The sequence below is a fragment of the Sander vitreus genome, chromosome 14 (assembly GCF_031162955.1).
Source record: "Sander vitreus isolate 19-12246 chromosome 14, sanVit1, whole genome shotgun sequence".
Taxonomy (NCBI): Eukaryota; Metazoa; Chordata; class Actinopteri; order Perciformes; family Percidae; genus Sander; species Sander vitreus.
This window is the reverse complement of record NC_135868.1, coordinates 1,427,501-1,446,555: the sequence shown is the minus strand read 5'-3', so window position 1 is coordinate 1,446,555 and position 19,055 is coordinate 1,427,501. Positions and strand designations below refer to the sequence as shown.

The following is a 19,055-nucleotide window of genomic DNA, read 5'->3' as shown; positions in this document are numbered from 1 at the left end:
GGGACATCAAAGAACCTTGAGCCTAAACGTCTGAGTCAGATTAACTTCAGGCACCACAAGGCAGAACAGCAATCAATGTAAAGGGACTGTTTTTATATAGCGCTTTTCTAGTCTTAACGACTACTCAAAGCACGTTTACATAGTACAGGAACCATTCGCACACATTCACACACTGTGGCCGAGGCTGCCGCTCATCAGATAAACACTCACACACATTTACACTCCGATGGCGCGGCATCGGGGGCAACTCGGGGTTCAGTGTCTTGCCCAAGGACACTTCGACATGGGGCTGCAGGACCTTCCGATTGGCAGGCGACCACTCTACCACAGCCGCCCTTTACAGAGTTAACTGTAGGGCTGTAGCCCGTCAACCACTCCCAAATACACCACATCATGTGTCACACAAAGACTTCAGAGACAGTGTGGACAAAGCCCCCCTCCAACCACTTTTTGTCCTTTGTTATATAATGCCTCACCATCGCGTCAAGTTTTAGCGATGTCGACGCTAAAACTTTTTAACTGCTTGATAGAAAATTTAACTTTCACTGTTCTCCTTTTACATGATTGTTAGCGGCCGAGCCTTCCCTTTTAAGACAGGTGGCCATGTGTAAAGTATTCAAGTTCAACAAAGAATGGTTCACATTAGAAAAGTTCCTTGCTTTTACTGAAGTGACATTATCAATGCAGGACCTTTACTGTAAGAGTATTATTGCAGTGTGGTATTAGTACTTTTACTGCAGTAAAGTATCTAAATATTCCTTCCCCCGCTGTTCTTATCCTCATTCTTTATTTTATAAAAACGGACAACACACACTAATTAACATTTCTGTAAATGTGCCAGTGTTAGCCAGCCGGATCATTTCCAACTGTAGTCCTTTGGTCAGATGATTTTAGACCAGAGCAACAGGAAGCAGCAAGACATTAGTACAGGTTATATATACAGACAGAAGTCAACAAGACACCATACAGACAGCTAGAGCAACAAATAAGCTTTCTCAGTAAGCCATGCAGAGCTACAGGAAGCAGCAAGACATTAGCACAGTTACACATCAACAGTATAAGAAGCCATGCAAGCATCAAAACACAGCCAAGCAACACAGACCCGAGCCATCTTCTCGCACCGTTCAACCATGCAGAACAGTAACAAGCAGTAATAAAAAGCTGTTCAGCATGCAGAGATCAACTTCAGGTTTGGAAATTAGCCATGATGGTAACTGACCAACAGACTGGAGGACAAACATTAATATTAATAATACCAAATCTACCTGTCAGTTCTTTACAATGTTTAATCAACGAAACAATACATTCAGATACAAACATCCTGAGTTTATAGAAGTAAAGGGACCAAACCTGCTCTGTGTAACCGAAGCTGAGGGCTTGAAAACAGCGTCCAGTAGCTCCCGTTGTCGCTCGTTCTCCTCTTTTGAACGACAAAGTTCCTCCTCGTACTCTGCTATCGTTCTTTCAAACAGCCCAAATATCTCTTCAGCAGCCGCAGTTAGTCGCTGCTCCACCAACGCTCTCAGCATCTGGACTTTACACATTTTACCTCTTTCTCAACACAGCAAAAAGAGACTCTGCTAACACACCTTTCTGCTAGGCGCCATCTTGTTCAAAGTGTGAAGTTAGCCGCAGTAAATACTACAGCTTCCGGTGCAGATCAGTTGCTGAAAATAAAAGTCCGGAAGTGTTCCAGTTTAGAGCTTCAAAATAAAAGTCCGGAAGTGTTCAAGACTTCCTCAGAAATACACACAAAGAAGATTAATGAATAAAATACACTTTGGAAGAAAGACAAATACTATTACATTTTCAGAGCTCTGAAAAAAGTTTTAATATAATAAATGTACATTTTATTATATTATCTAAGCCTTACACATGACATTACAAAAACAAAGAGGGACTCAAGATTTCACAATTTGTAATTCCTCACAGGGTTTGTCCAGCCAATACCAGGAGATGAAACCCTCCTAGAGTCACTGCAGTACCTCTGAAACACCTTCAACCCTTGTTGGGTTTAGGGTGGGGTTGGGCACCAAAACTTTGTACTTTTGCCTCCTGTTTCTGATATCTTCGCCTGAGATTGTACTTTGTAATAATAATAATAAACTTCATTACCTCTTTACCTCTGCCACTGAGTCACGCTTTTGAGTCCTCTGAGCTCCCTGACAACTAGTAAATAATGTGCAATGTGTTCCCTTCATGAATTCTTCATGTATTAATCTTGTATTGGTGCCGTATACTGTTAGTTATTGTTAATGTGGCCTTGTTGTCCATCTTAAGTCTTATTTTGTATATTCTTAGTTATTTTCTCAACTGACTGCCCCAGAGACAGAATGCTGATTTTGAACATGTCTTTAACGATCGCTAGCCAAGCCAGGTAACGTTATCCTACTGTACGTTACTGTACACATTGTGTGACCTGCAGGACCCGAGCAGAGCTACGATACTGTCTCAGGTAGGTCAGTATATGGTCTATTATGGAAAATGATGATCCAGCTAACTACAAATTGTTGTGATCTGATACACAATGCTAGAGTACTGGTTAAGTTGCACAATGTAGAAGCTGTCAGTTGTGGTGGTTATTTCTTGTTGCCATTCCACTCTTTACCTTACTTTACTAGTTATTTAAACTACTAAGGCCTATATTTAAAATTAGAAGTGAAGATCTTTACTTGCTGACACAGCGGCCTCGGTACAGAAGAAATTGTCAGACAAAATGACTAGAAAGGCCATTTCCATTCAAATCAATGTAGCAGAATGGTCAGAGCGGCAGCCATTTATATGTGTACCATTGCCCTGGTAACATATAAACTTCAGATAATAAGCCGACTTCCGGCGAGTCGCGGAGCTGAGGTTTTGCAGCAACGGTCAAACGAGCCGTGGAATAGTAACGTTACTATTATTACGTTACTAAAACTAGACTAAAATAGTCATGGATAATTCTGACTAAAATAATACTAAAATGCTCAAACTTTTAGTCGACTGAAACTTGACTAGACTAAAAAGAAAGAAATGAACATGACTAAAACTAATAAAAACTAAAATGCCAGCTTGACACAAAGACTAGACTAAAATGAAAACAGGCTGCCAAAAACAACACTAGTTGTTGCTGGGTCTAACTGTTCCTCCTCATTCCCTCTGAGAACATCTCCCGAGCTGCGTTGGGCGGCTCTCTTCCCAGCGAGCTTCGACACAGTTTACGGCCCCACTGACGCATATTGTCACCGTGACAACTAACAACAATCGCCATTTTGTGTTGTGTACCCATCAAATGACCACGGCAAACAGTCCAATGGCCTTTCTATTCATTTTATTTCCATGCAAGGACTCCATAAAGACTCCAGAGACTGTTGATATTCACTCCATGCAGATTTATTTGTTACATTTTAACAAACAAACCGAGCTGCCTCAGACACATCAACTGACCACCGGCGATAGTCAGTCGAATAGACAACTGAATCTAAGTTTCATATGACTCTCTTCTTATACAGCGTTTTGGGCGGTGTCAGTTGGACACATTCACGCCCACAGTTACCTCACGTTCGTTACATCTTTAGATGGACCTGAACTGGTGATATTTTTACTTCTTACAGTCCTCTCAGCTTCCTTTTCTGAAGTACACCTAGGTCGTTGTGACCCAGACAATAACTACTAACGTACATGCTAGTCAACAGATGGTACAGATCATAATATGTCCATCTTTGCTTTGCTTCAAAGAGAAAACTTCTCTGCTCCCTGACAGTAAACACCTTGCTAGGCTAACTTTCCTATGCTACTTCCCTCACATCTTCCTTGTTTAAACTAAAGATAGCTTTCAACCTGCACTTCCTGTCTCCCTGACACAGAGAGAAAAGTCTCCTCTCCGAGACTGCTGGGCCTAAATTGTGCTTAAATATGATACACAAAATTAAAACATGAATCCAATGTGTTGTGTTTTGTATTAAATAAACTCACATATTGACACATGATTAATAGTGAATCTTGCTAAACATCCTTAGAAAGAAGTGAATATATGTGTGGGCCCTATAAAATATCAGGTGGTTACATCTGTCTGATTTCTTGATTATATGACAGACATTACAAAACAAAATCTAATAAAATATTTAAAATAAGAGTGTACTTTTTCCTACCACACAATATAATGTCTTCTATCTAGATGTTGATACATAAAGATTTTTGTTTAATACTTGAGTTTTGCTTGGACTTAAAGGCACAAACGTTATTCCATGTCATCAGTCTCAGGTTCAGAAGAGTCTCCAGTCTGGTCTTCAGTCTCTGGTTGTAAAAGTGGATGTGAGTTCCTGGCTGGTTCTGGTCCTCCACAGTCCTCTCCATCAGCTTCTGTTTCCAACTGACCAACACATTTATGTCTTTTGACATCAGAACGCCAGGCAAATCTTTTGTTACAAACACTGCAGCTGAAAGGCTTTTCTCCTGTGTGGATTCTCATGTGTAACTGTAAATTTCTAGACATTAAAAACATTTTCTTACAAACTGAGCAGCTAAAAGGTTTTTCTCCTGTGTGAGTTCTCATGTGTGACCGTAAATTGTCACTCTGTGTAAAAGATTTATTACAAACTGAGCAGCTAAAAGGCTTCTCTCCTGTGTGGATTCTCATGTGTTTTTGTAAATTTCCACTCTGTGTAAAAGATTTCTTACAGACTGAGCAGCTGAAAGGTTTTTCTCCTGTGTGAGTTCTCATGTGTGACCGTAAATTTTCACTCTGTGTAAAAGATTTCTTACAGACTGAGCAGCTAAAAGGCTTCTCTGCTGTGTGAGTTATCATGTGTCTCTTCAGGTGTGTCTTGAAGCCAAATGTTTTATCACAAATTGAGCAGCTGAAAGGTTTTTCTCCTGTGTGGATTATCATGTGTTTCTGTAAATCTCCTCTCTGTGTAAAAGATTTCTTACAAACTGAGCAGCTGAAAGGTTTTTCTCCTGTGTGAGTTCTCATGTGGTTCTTCAGATTTGACTTGACGCCAAATCTTCTCCCACACTCAGAGCAGCTGAATGTTTTCTTATGTCTTGAATCATGTTTCATAGAGTTTAAAGCTGACTGAGGTTCTCTGGTCTCCTTCCAATCAGCACTGTCATCAGTCTCAGAATCAGAGGAGTCTCCAGTCTGGTCTTCAGTCTCTGGTTGTAAAAGTGGATGTGAGTTCCTGGCTGGTTCTGGTCCTCCACAGTCCTCTCCATCAGCTTCTGTTTCCATGTGTTGAGTTTGTCTCTGATGAAGCTGTGTGGACTGAGCTTTCTCTTCATCATCTTCACTCTTCACAGGGACAGGAGTGAATGGGAACTTCATATCAGCCTCCTCCAGTCCTTGAAGCTGCTCTCCCTCCTTACTGCTCCCTAGTTTCTTCTGTTCCTCTTTAATGTGTGGGGGGGGCTCTGGCTCCTGCTGGTCCACACTGGAGCTACACTCCTGCTGCTCAGGGGGAACCTCTTCTTTAACCACCAACAGCTGCTCAACATCTGCAGGGAACAGGAAACACACAGAGAGAGACGTTAACACAGACACAGAGAGACAGCATCAACAGTACAGAGTCTCTTTTCAAATCTCTTTACGTGGTAAAAAACTTTATTTCATGTTTATGCATTCTAACTTTCATCCCGAGTGCTGTAAAGACTGACAATTATACCTGAGGCTTATTTTATTCCTAATTAATTTTCTGGTCTGGTTTGAATCCTACTTAAACATCTGAGCGGACAAATATGAAATGTGGAGTTCCCCAAGGCTCCATTCTGGGGCCTCTTCTGTTTAATAGCTACATGCTTCCACTGGCTCAGATAACAGAAGACAGTTGCACTGGTTTATTTGTCTATAAGCGTTAATGTTTGCTGTGTGATCACATCAACACACAGTCACATGACTTCTCAAACCTGACGGAGGTTCTCTGCTCTCCTTCAAAACGTCACTATTACCTTCTGTTTCCATGTGTTGAGTTTGTCTCCGATGAAGCTGTGAGGACTGAGCTTCCTCTTCATCATCTTCACTCTTCACAGGGACAGGAGTGAATGGGAACTTGGTGATATCGGCCTCCTTCAGCCCTTGAAGCTGCTCTCCCTCCTGACTACTCCACAGTTGCTCCTGTTCCTCTTTAATGTGTGGGGGGGGCTCTGGCTCCTGCTGGTCCACACTGGAGCTACACTCCTGCTGTTCCTCTTCACCAACAATCACTTCCAGAACATCTTGAGATAAAGCTAAAACACAGACAGTGTGAATATTTGTACAATTTAACATCTACAATTCCATTAAACGTGGCAAAATCCAACACTGAAAATTATTCAGCAACAATTTTAAGAAGACGGTTCCTCAAATTTAAGGATATGTTGATTTTGTTTGTTTTCAATGACTGTAGACTAAATATATCTAGTTTTTTGTTAGTAGTTAACAAGCTACTGTTGTTAGTCCGAAGGAAGTGTAGGTCTAAGACGAAGCCCACGGTCCACCACAAACCTGTTGAAGTTTCTAAAGGCTGCTTTAGGCTGCATTCACACGTCCTGCATTGCTGCTTCGGAGTAGATTCAACACCAGGGCCGGTTCTAGCCTGCTATGTTAGGGTGGCAGGTAGAAGGAATAGGTGGGTGGAATGCTTATTAGCAAAATGCTATTATACAGCTTAGGCGCAGAGCCTAACTGTTTTTGCGCACCGCTTACGCGGTAAATGAACGTAAAAACAAAAATGAGCCGACCGTTATTATACATCCAGGAAACCGACGCACAGGACGGGCGTCGGTGCCTCGTTGTCTTTGGCACACACGATGCATGATAGTTCACATACACAGTGGCAGAAACAGTATCACACACACACAGTCACACACTCAGCCACACACAATCAGACACACAGCCACTTGTGTTGGGTACCGAACCCTGCACTTTTACCGGTACCACCCAAATCACGTCGGTATTACCGAGTATTGGTACACGTAAAATCAAACGGTGCCAAATGTCGGTACTTTCACGTGCATCAGGAGTAGGGAGCACAAGCTGAGGATATGCCTGAGTGTAACGTTATGTCCGGCTCAAAACTGAAAGCAATTACGACCAATTTAGTGCTAATTCCTTCCGAGGGAACACAGCATATTTGACTGGAATATTGGATTGTATGAGTTCGACAATCGACTAGTGTGGACTTGACCGGACAACAGGAAATAAACACAGGCATGTGCACTGGCTGGATTAACACAACTTTTATGCCTTTCTGTCACATCTACTGCAGTCATATTTGCTGTGTTCCCTCGGGAGGAATCACTGCACATGGGTAGGCACTTGTAATGACATTTCGAGCATGTTAAGAGGCTAAAAACACGTTTAAAACTTGCCCTGTTTAAGCCTGTTGGGTGCTAACGCTAGCAGGGGGATAACACGGTGTAGGCAGCACCAATTGTTTTCGTTTTTTTGCTACTGCCAGCACTCCAAATTTCCAAACAACAGAGCTACATGTTGAAATTGACCGGAATTCTCCTTTAACTGTTCTAACATTATTACCACCTTTTGGTTATTCTAAAATGCATAGAATCAGCATAACATGGCATAGCAAAGAAGTCAGGTTATCCTATCACGGCAACGTTAAAGTTCTGCCAACGTTAACGTTCAGTGTTGGGGTCGTTAACTAAAAAAAAAAGTTAAAACTTAACTACTAGTAACTTTTTTTGAGTAAATTAACATTTGCGCCATGTGCTACAATGAAACAATATTTATCTTGGCTAATCTATACTTTAAATAGGCAATAAGTTCGTGCTGCTATGGAATCAAATTTTGTAGTTGTTACAACCAGGCGTTACAGTTTCAGTAAGAGTAAGGTACAGAAAAAAGTACCGTTGAATACCGAGACCGAACACCAGACACCGGTACCGATATTGGTTCAGATGCGTAAGGTACCGAACCCTAACAGCCACTCACACACACACTTAAACTATGCGTGATGCGGCTGCTCCAGGCGTCTCGTTTACGAGTGCACGTTGGAGAGAGAGAGGGAAAGAGAGAGAAGGTGTGGTTGTTGATGAGTATGAAGTAGCAGTATTAGCTGTGAGCTTTTACCAGCCATGGAAACAGCTTCTATATCCATGTATACACACATAGCTTCTATATCCATGTACACACACATAGCTTCTATATACATGTATACACACATAGCTTCTATATACATGTATACACACATAGCTTCTATATACATGTATACACACATAGCTTCTATATACATGTACACACACATAGCTTCTATATACATGTACACACACATAGCTTCTATATACATGTATACATACATAGCTTCTATATACATGTATACACACAGCTTCTACATACATGTATACACACATAGCTTCTATATACATGTTAAGGGTGTCATCGAAATTAAGTCACAATCTTGAATATCGAATTAAAAACTGGAATCGTGGATACTGCCACGCCCCTATGTCACGTCCGGTCGGCTTGTCAAGTGAAAAAAAACACACGTGTTGAAGTTCTGCGAGTCAGTCAACCTCCTGAAACTTAGCTAGAGCCAATCAAAAGATAGCATGGCAACTGCAGATGCTGGAGACCCATCGACAGAACTTGAGCCCCCTCCTCTTTCACTGAAGTGTGTGAAAGTGTGGAAGTATTTTGGATTTCCAGTGAGTTATGTTGACAGCGTTTGTGTTGTCGACAAAAAAGCCACAGTTTGCAAGCTCTGCTATGTGCTTGTACTATATTCTGTGTATTTACCATTGCACATTAGCCTAGCAGCTAGCAGATATTCCTTCTGCTTATAGCTTTATAAAACCGCACGGTTGAATTTCAGCCTGCATGCACATTTTGTAGCCTAAACAGAGCAGCTTATATTGGTTATATTCAGTGTTGGGCGTAACGCGTTACAGTAACGCAACTACTTTTTCTGGTAAAAAGTAGTGTAATACGCTACTACTGAAAATTTGGTAACGAAACGTAGTTCCTTTTTCAATTCGGCGCAATGTTACTTTTCCCAGGGACAGATTTGACAGCGACACAGCCTTCTCAGCTGCGCGCTCACAAGCTCCACATGGGAAGTGACAGAGGCTGGTAGCAGAGTAATCATGGCAAGCAAGAAGCAGCCAACGCTAACTTTTGAGAGCTTTTTAAGCTTTGTGGCTTTTTGCTGGACGGCGCTCTGAGCCAGGCAGACACAAAGCTGACAACCTCACAGATGGATGCGGTGGAGATGGGCTCATACATACACGCAGCGGACCGCTGTGGACTTGTGTCGGTCGCATGAACACGCAAGCAAGCACGACAATGCATGGATGGAGATGCAAGTCGATACAGACATTACATAGTATACACTAACACTGTGTAACGCCAATGATCTGCTGATGTGCATTCAACCCGGCTGGACTCGTTCATAATGAATCAGCCGTCACTCTGTGAGGAGAAAATCCAGTCTGCAGTGGAGTTCAGACACCTCACTGATACACCAGAGATTGGATTTATGGTCAAACATAGTTTTTGTATAATCAACTTCAGTCTCTGCCAGAGACGCCTGCTTTTAAAAGTAACGTAAAAGTAACGAGCAAAGTAAAAAGTTACTTTCCATAGGGGGCAACGAAGTAAAGTAACGGATTACTTTTTTAAGAAGTAACGAGTAACGAGCAAACTACTTTTTAACAAGTTAGCGGACTGCCCGAGTCACCCTATTTGCTATCGTTCTGCTCAGCTGCTGTGCTGGCTCGATGGTGTTTTAAGCCCCCAACTAAGCCTTCAAGGCAGCGCTGCGACCGTTGTCTTCAACCGTAACCACTGCCTAATCCTAGTGTCTTCCAGGCAGCGCTGCCTGGAAGACAACGTTGGGGGCTTTAACACCAAACTCTGTGTGCTGCTTAGAGTCTGCCCTCAGAATTGTCAGTAAACTTTTTTTTGTCAAGTTTCCAATTGACTGAAGATATGTTACTGTTACACTATGTTACGGTGGCCGACAGGGTTAAACGCCCTGCAACTTAAGAAAACACACGCAAATAGACAAAACACAAGCAAATTAAGAAAACAACTTCATTAATTTGACAACACATGAGCAGCATTCAGCACACGTGCTGCAAATACACACAACACAACCAAATACATAAACGCGCTGCAAATATGAAACGATGCAAAAAGAAAAGCACACAAACCCAGAAAACAGCTGCTCCCCTTAGGGGTCTGGAGAACTTCCGTTGTATAATATGGATGCTGCGTTGTTTTGTAGCATTTAAGTGGAACAGCTTGATTTTCGACCCCACGGGGAGGGATGGAGAGAGAGAGAGACAGAGAGAGAGAGAGAGACAGAGAGAGAGAGAGAGAGCAACTGCATAGACTGTAAATATGAAGTCTATGTTTGAGATATGTTTTCTCTCGTTTGGTGGGTGTGTCTCAGGTCAGGTGATACTCAATCAGCAGAGACGTCTGTAAACTCGTGGTAATAAAACATTTAAAACTGCATCAGCGTTTAACGTTGACGTTTGTTTAAGCCATATTACATCAGAGGGTTTCATTTTGAGGTCCGAAAGGCGCATCACTGAAGTATAGGCCTCCTCAAGTGTAATCTTGTGATTATACAACAACGGTTACCAACAAAATAAGTGATCAATCTGTATTCATATTGTGGAGCAATTCGCTCTTGAAATACAAAAAACAGACAGGATTTATAGTCCCTCCCTGTTTAGTAAACCAGCCGATTTACCGTGGGATTTATCAAAATGAATAACTCCTGCACATATAAACACAAAACTGCTTTGCTAACTCCAACGTGTTGTAAGTAAGACATCTGCTGAAAAAGTTATTGTATTCATTAGCATGATTGCCGTACTGTTTAGTTCACAAACATCCAACACACCAAAGTACAAACACATAGCGGACCAGACGCAAGCTTTTATTTTGAAAAGCCGAAGCTACGGGACCAGCCGGGAGGGCACCAGCCGGGAGGGCATGAGACAGGAGCATAGACTGTATATTATTAATATATTATGTTATTAATAATAATAATAATAATAATAATAATAATATGAATTTAATATACAGTCTATGGAGTTCTCCAGGCTGCAGCCATACCCGACTCTAATAAAAAGGCAGAGCTCTCTCTCCCCGTGGGGTCGAAAATCCAGCTGTTCCACTAGCTGCTCCCTCTTTATGTATTTGGTTGTGTTGTGTGTATTTGCAGCGCGTTCATGTATTTGGTTGTGTTGTGTGTATTTGCAGCGCGTTCATGTATTTGGTTGTGTTGTGTGTATTTGCAGCGCGTTTATGTATTTGGTTGTGTTGTGTGTATTTGCAGCACGTTTATGTATTTGCAGCGCGTTTATGTATTTGGTTGTGTTGTGTGTATTTGCAGCGCGTTTATGTATTTGGTTGTGTTGTGTGTATTTGCAGCGCGTTTATGTATTTGGTTGTGTTGTGTGTATTTGCAGCGCGTTTATGTATTTGGTTGTGTTGTGTGTATTTGCAGCACGTTTATGTATTTGGTTGTGTTGTGTGTATTTGCAGCGCGTTTATGTATTTGGTTGTGTTGTGTGTATTTGCAGTGCATTTATGTATTTGGTTGTGTTGTGTGTATTTGCAGCGCGTTTATGTATTTGGTTGTGTGTATTTGCAGCACGTTTATGTATTTGCAGCGCGTTTATGTATTTGGTTGTGTTGTGTGTATTTGCAGCGCGTTTATGTATTTGGTTGTGTTGTGTGTATTTGCAGCGCGTTTATGTATTTGGTTGTGTTGTGTGCATTTGCAGCGCGTTTATGTATTTGGTTGTGTTGTGTGTATTTGCAGTGCATTTATGTATTTGGTTGTGTTGTGTGTATTTGCAGTGTGTTTATGTATTTGGTTGTGTTGTGTGTATTTGCAGCGCGTTTATGTATTTGGTTGTGTTGTGTGTATTTGCAGCGCGTTTATGTATTTGGTTGTGTTGTGTGTATTTGCAGCACGTTTATGTATTTGGTTGTGTTGTGTGTATTTGCAGTGTGTTTATGTATTTGGTTGTGTTGTGTGTATTTGCAGCGCGTTTATGTATTTGGTTGTGTTGTGTGTATTTGCAGTAGCGTTTATGTATTTGGTTGTGTTGTGTGTATTTGCAGCAGCGTTTATGTATTTGGTTGTGTTGTGTGTATTTGCAGTGTGTTTATGTATTTGGTTGTGTTGTGTGTATTTGCAGTGCGTTTATGTATTTGGTTGTGTTGTGTGTATTTGCAGTGCGTTTATGTATTTGGTTGTGTTGTGTGTATTTGCAGCGCGTTTATGTATTTGGTTGTGTTGTGTGTATTTGCAGTGCGTTTATGTATTTGGTTGTGTTGTGTGTATTTGCAGTGCGTTTATGTATTTGGTTGTGTTGTGTGTATTTGCAGCGCGTTTATGTATTTGGTTGTGTTGTGTGTATTTGCAGCGCGTTTATGTATTTGGTTGTGTTGTGTGTATTTGCAGCGCGTTTATGTATTTGGTTGTGTTGTGTGTATTTGCAGCGTTTATGTATTTGGTTGTGTTGTGTGTATTTGCAGCGCGTTTATGTATTTGGTTGTGTTGTGTGTATTTGCAGTGTGTTTATGTATTTGGTTGTGTTGTGTGTATTTGCAGTGCGTTTATGTATTTAGTTTGTGTTGTGTGTATTTGCAGTGCGTTTATGTATTTGGTTGTGTTGTGTGTATTTGCAGCGCGTTTATGTATTTGGTTGTGTTGTGTGTATTTGCAGCGCGTTTATGTATTTAGTTGTGTTGTGTGTATTTGCAGTGCGTTTATGTATTTGGTTGTGTTGTGTGTATTTGCAGCGCGTTTATGTATTTAGTTTGTGTTGTGTGTATTTGCAGTGCGTTTATGTATTTGGTTGTGTTGTGTGTATTTGCAGCGCATTTATGTATTTGGTTGTGTTGTGTGTATTTGCAGCGCGTTTATGTATTTGGTTGTGTGTATTTGCAGCACGTTTATGTATTTGCAGCGCGTTTATGTATTTGGTTGTGTTGTGTGTATTTGCAGCGCGTTTATGTATTTGGTTGTGTTGTGTGCATTTGCAGCGCGTTTATGTATTTGGTTGTGTTGTGTGCATTTGCAGCGCGTTTATGTATTTGGTTGTGTTGTGTGTATTTGCAGCGCGTTTATGTATTTGGTTGTGTTGTGTGCATTTGCAGCGCGTTTATGTATTTGGTTGTGTTGTGTGTATTTGCTGCACGTTTATGTATTTGCAGCGTTTATGTATTTGGTTGTGTTGTGTGTATTTGCAGCGCGTTTATGTATTTGGTTGTGTTGTGTGTATTTGCAGTGCGTTTATGTATTTGGTTGTGTTGTGTGTATTTGCAGCGCGTTTATGTATTTGGTTGTGTTGTGTGTATTTGCAGCACGTTTATGTATTTAGTTTGTGTTGTGTGTATTTGCAGCACGTTTATGTTTTTGGTTGTGTTGTGTGCATTTGCAGCGCGTTTATGTATTTGGTTGTGTTGTGTGTATTTGCAGCACGTTTATGTATTTGCAGCGCGTTTATGTATTTGGTTGTGTTGTGTGTATTTGCAGCACGTTTATGTATTTGGTTGTGTTGTGTGCATTTGCAGCGCGTTTATGTATTTGGTTGTGTTGTGTGTATTTGCAGCGCGTTCATGTATTTGGTTGTGTTGTGTGTAGTTGCAGTGTGTTTATGTATTTGGTTGTGTTGTGTGTATTTGCAGCAGCGTTTATGTATTTGGTTGTGTTGTGTGTATTTGCAGCGTGTTTATGTATTTGGTTGTGTTGTGTGTATTTGCAGCGCGTTTATGTATTTAGTTGTGTTGTGTGTATTTGCAGCGCGTTTATGTATTTGGTTGTGTTGTGTGTATTTGCAGCAGCGTTTATGTATTTGGTTGTGTTGTGTGTATTTGCAGCAGCGTTTATGTATTTGGTTGTGTTGTGTGTATTTGCAGCAGCGTTTATGTATTTGGTTGTGTTGTGTGTATTTGCAGCGCGTTTATGTATTTGGTTGTGTTGTGTGTATTTGCAGCGCGTTTATGTATTTGGTTGTGTTGTGTGTATTTGCAGCGCGTTTATGTATTTGGTTGTGTTGTGTGTATTTGCAGCGCGTTTATGTATTTGGTTGTGTTGTGTGTATTTGCAGCACGTTTATGTATTTGGTTGTGTTGTGTGTATTTGCAGCGCGTTTATGTATTTGGTTGTGTTGTGTGTATTTGCAGCGCGTTTATGTATTTGGTTGTGTTGTGTGTATTTGCAGCACGTGTGCTGAATGCTGCTCATGTGTTGTCAAATTAATGAAGTTGTTTTCTTAATTTGCTTGTGTTTTGTCTATTTGCGTGTGTTTTCTTAAGTTGCAGGGCGTTTGCCCCTGTCGGCCACCGTACTACAATGTAATGTGGTACATTGCGAACAAAGGTCAGATATTATATTACAAAAATGGCATAGCAACCTGTGCTTTAAAAAAAAAAAAGTAAAAATCGAGAATCGAATCGTGACCTTAGAATCAGAAATGTAATAAAATCGAGGATTTGGAGAATCGTGACACCCCTAATACATATATATACATATACACACACAGCTTCTATATACATGTATACACACACAGCTTCTATATACATGTATACAGACACAGCTTCTATATACATGTATACAGACACAGCTTCTATATACATGTATACACACATAGCTTCTATATCCATGTATACACACATAGCTTCTATATACATGTATACACACATAGCTTCTATATCCATGTATACACATAGCTTCTATATACATGTATACACACATAGCTTCTATATATGCATGTATGCACACATAGCTTCTATATCCATGTATACACACATAGCTTCTATATACATGTATACACACATAGCTTCTATATCCATGTATACACACATAGCTTCTATATACATGTATATACACACATAGCTTCTATATACATGTATATACACACATAGCTTCTATATACATGTATACACACATAGCTTCTATATACATGTATACACACATAGCTTCTATATACATGTATACACACATAGCTTCTATATACATGTATATACACACATAGCGTCTATATCCATGTATACACACATATCTTGTATATATTTCTATATATTTCAGATGTAAACGTGTCCCACCTGTCCCCTGGTCCGCTGACAGCTTCCTCTCAGACTTCATGTTAAAGTTCCCCCCGACCTGTTTCAGGAAATACAACAAGACGTTAGCAGGAGCTAGCTGCTAGCGGCTAACCTTAGCTTTAGCACCGACTCCCTGCGACATTAAAAGAGAAAACAAACCTGCTCTGTGTAGCTTTGTTCCAGCTTTTAAAACCACATCCAGCAGTTTGGGACCTTTCTTTCTTCTTAAGAAACTAAACACTGGCGCCTTTTACTCCGCCGTCCTCACCACGATGTGACACACAAACAGTTAACGTTAGTTCCGGGGACGGACGCTATTACGGGTCGTACCAACAACTTCCGGGCAGATGTTTGTTTACTAATGTAACCGAGGGTTTCTTCTGTTGCCTAGACTCAGGTTTGACTCTAAAATAAAGAAACACGGGCGTCCGATGCCGGAACAGAGACGGCACTGCACGTCTCACTTTATTCACCTACAACACAGTCAATACTACACTTTATCCACTTCCGCTTTTCCCCTTCACAATAAAAGCTCTATGGTTTACTGTAACTTCCTCTTAACCTTCAACTGAGAGGTAACACATTAAAATACCTTACACTTAAACATTTAAATAAATAATGTTACAGCTGTAACGCTGCTAGAATCAGATATCTAGTTAAAATAAAGTGGAGGACACGAGGAGGCAATTCAAGCAACATGAGAGGGAGTTTAAAGTTAACTCAAAGAAAGCAGGAAAATGAAGGGAGGTGGTACAGAAACTATCCCGTAACTTCACTCCTACTCCATGGTTGTTTCCTGTTTGTTCAGACTGGCAGCAATATGATGACTTTTGAAATGTTTTCTTTCTTCACATGTTGCCGTTAGTGATGTCTGAATGAAGGTGTATGAAGTTCAGACACACAGACACAGTGACACCTGCTGGTTTATAAAAATGTTTTTCTATTCAAAGTTCTCTGGAATGTCCGTGTTTAAATATGTAAATGAGGCATCATGTAATGCCTTTTTTTTATACTGCCTTTGTTTAATTTGCACTGCACAGTATTGTGAATTTTATTCTTTCATTCCTGTATTTAATCTGTTTTTAAATTTGTATTAACTATTTTTAATTTTGTATTAATTTGTAGTAATTTTTAACTGTGTTTAATGTTTTATGTAAAGCACTTTGAATTGCACCGCTGCTGAAATGTGCTATACAAATAAAGCCTTGCCTTGCTAATATAATATATATAATATAATGTTATAATTATAATATAATATAATAAAGTTGTAATGTAACAGTCTGAAAGAAGACATGTTGTGGACGAGAACTAGAAAATGATCCCACGTTTTTATGTTTAAAAAAAGGATCTTCCTCTTTAACTAAAAGGTCTATCTCTGTAGGGATCCTTTCATAATGTTGTCAGACACTTAGAATAATAATCTGAGTCTGTCAGCAGCAACAACAGAACTTTTAGTGGACGCTGACTGACGCTGAACATGTGTCCTGTAGGGTTACATCCCATCAGTCACTTAGACACAAAAACATGGGAAAACAGGGTCCAGGTTCCCTTGAAATTTGTGTGTGTGTGTGTGTGTGTGTGTGTGTGTGTGTGTGTGTGTGTTGATAGATGAACCAAGACGGTTTCTTTAATAGTTTTATTTAGTTTCTGTCCACTTTGAATGAAGTGTGTTTTACGATGATAAAAGTGCTGATTATTTACATGGAGTCTGGTGTAGTTTGGTGATGGTGAGTTCATGTTAAACTAAAAGGATCTTCCTCTTTAACTAAAAGGTCTATCTCTGTAGGGATCCTTTCATAATGTTGTCAGACACTTAGAATATTAATCTGAGTCTGTCAGCAGCAAAATGAGAACTTTTGTGAAGGTAAATACAAGCTGCACAATTGCCCTATTAACTTACATTGTAGCGATCTCGCTTAATACTGGACCAATGTCAAAGATTGTTGTTCCCATCAGTCACTTAGACACAAAAACATGGGACATAGGGGCTTAAAAAAACGGTAGTTACCCTTTAACCCTTTTCACTATCTGCAAAACCACGTAGCAAACTAGTCGTCCCTGTGTCTGTACTTAGGTTTGTTTCTAACGATTTGAACGTGTATAGAGACTAGTGCCAACTACTCACAAAAAGCAGAGTTTTATTCAGAGCAACAGTCATGTGATCATGTGCACCTTCAGATTTGGCCTGTTGTTAAATCTTTTCCCACATTGAGAGCAGCTATATTTCATACTACCTACAGAGACAGACGTGTCTTCAGTCTCTGGTTGTGAAAGGGTCTGTGGATGTGATTCTGGTCCTCCACAGTCCTCTCCACCTGCTTCTATGTCTTCAGCTGCCTCTCTGTTCTCCTCAGTTTGACTCTGACGGCCAACACATTGATGGTTCCTGAGCTCTTTGTACCAGGTGAAACTTTGGTCACAAACGCAGCAGCTGAACAGAATCTTCTTTTTGACCGTGCAAAACTTAAGTGTCTTTCAGCCAAGTCTTTGCCAACACTCAGAGCCCATTAACAGTTTTTCCCCAGCGGTATCAGTCATGCAACTTACCGGGACTTCAGTATTTTTTTTAAATCTGACTGAGGTTCTCTGGTCTCCTTCCAATCATCATCAGACACTTCAGTTTCTTGGTTGAAAGGAAGTTTTCTCTCTGATGAAGCTCTGACAACTGACGACCAACACATTTATGACTTTTGAACGTTGTACGCCAGGCAAATCTTTTGTTACAAACACTGCAGGTCAATCGTTTGTGTCCTGTGTAAGTCATCATGTGTCTCTTCAGATGTCCCCTTTGGCCAAATCTTCTCCCACACTCACTGCCGCTGGGTCTAACGTTACCAGTCCGCTGACCCACTGCAGCTGCATCTAACGTTAGTGGGCCACTGACCTGTTGCCACTGGGTCTAACTGTTCCTCCTCATTCCCTCCGAGAACGTCTCTCGAGCTGCGTCGAGAGGCTCTCCTCCCAGCGAGCTTCTAGTTTACGGCCCCACTGATGCGTATTGTCACTGGACAACTAACGACAATCGCCATTTTGTTGTACCCATCACATGACTACTGCAAACAGTCCAATAACCTTTCTATCCATTTTATTTCTATGCGAGGACACCATAAAGACTCCAGAGACTGTTGATATTCACTCCATGCAGATTTATTTGTTACATTTTAACAAACAAACCGAGCTGCCTCGGACACATCAACTGACCACCGGTGATAGTCAGTCGAATAGACAACTGAATCTAAGTTTCATATGACTCTCTTCTTATACAGCGTTTTGGGCGGTGTCAGTTGGACACATTCACGCCCACAGTTACCTCATGTTGGTTACATCTTTAGATGGACCTGAACTGGTGTCCAACTGGAGTCCTCTCATCTTCCTTTTCTTAAGTACACCTAGGTCGTTGTGACCCAGACAATAACTACTAACGTACATGCTAGTCAACAGATGGTTTACTTCAAATGATTTAACTTTATTTCATCCTGGAGGGTACTCAGCATGTCCTGGTGTACCACACCGGTCATATCAAATGATTATATTTCTTTACTTTATTAGCTTTACCATGGCCTAGAGAGAAAAGTCTCCTCTCCGAGACTGCTGGGCCTAAATTGTGCTTAAACATGATACACAAAATTAAAACATGAACCCAATTTGTATTGAATAAACTCCCATATTGATACATGATTAATAGTGACTCTTGCTAAACATACATTACTTAGAAAGAAGTGAATATATGTGTGGGCCCTATAAAATATAATTGTCTGATTTCTTGGTTATATGACAGACATTACAAGACAGAACAATATCTAATAAAATATTTAAAATAAGAGTGTACTTTTTCCTACCACACAATATAATGTTGATACTTGAGAAGTTTTGCTTGGACTTAAAGGCACAAACGTTATTCCATGTCATCAGTCTCAGGTTCAGAAGAGTCTCCAGTCTGGTCTTCAGTCTCTGGTTGTAAAAGTGGATGTGAGTTCCTGGCTGGTTCTGGTCCTCCACAGTCCTC

At 40.5% G+C, this 19,055-nt stretch overlaps 1 protein-coding gene across 1 annotated transcript in view; it reads right to left on the bottom strand.

Moving 5' to 3' along the window:
• Positions 1–19,055, bottom strand: part of LOC144529232 (uncharacterized) — a 32,251-nt gene that overhangs the window by 4,277 nt on the left and 8,919 nt on the right. The window contains exons 5-7 of the mRNA XM_078268237.1: positions 6,461–6,554; positions 5,926–6,204; positions 4,222–5,475 (exon numbers count right to left, since the gene is read on the bottom strand). Of these exons, the coding sequence (XP_078124363.1) occupies positions 4,222–5,475; positions 5,926–6,204; positions 6,461–6,554 (1,627 nt within the window). The remainder of the gene's footprint in view (positions 1–4,221; positions 5,476–5,925; positions 6,205–6,460; positions 6,555–19,055) is intronic.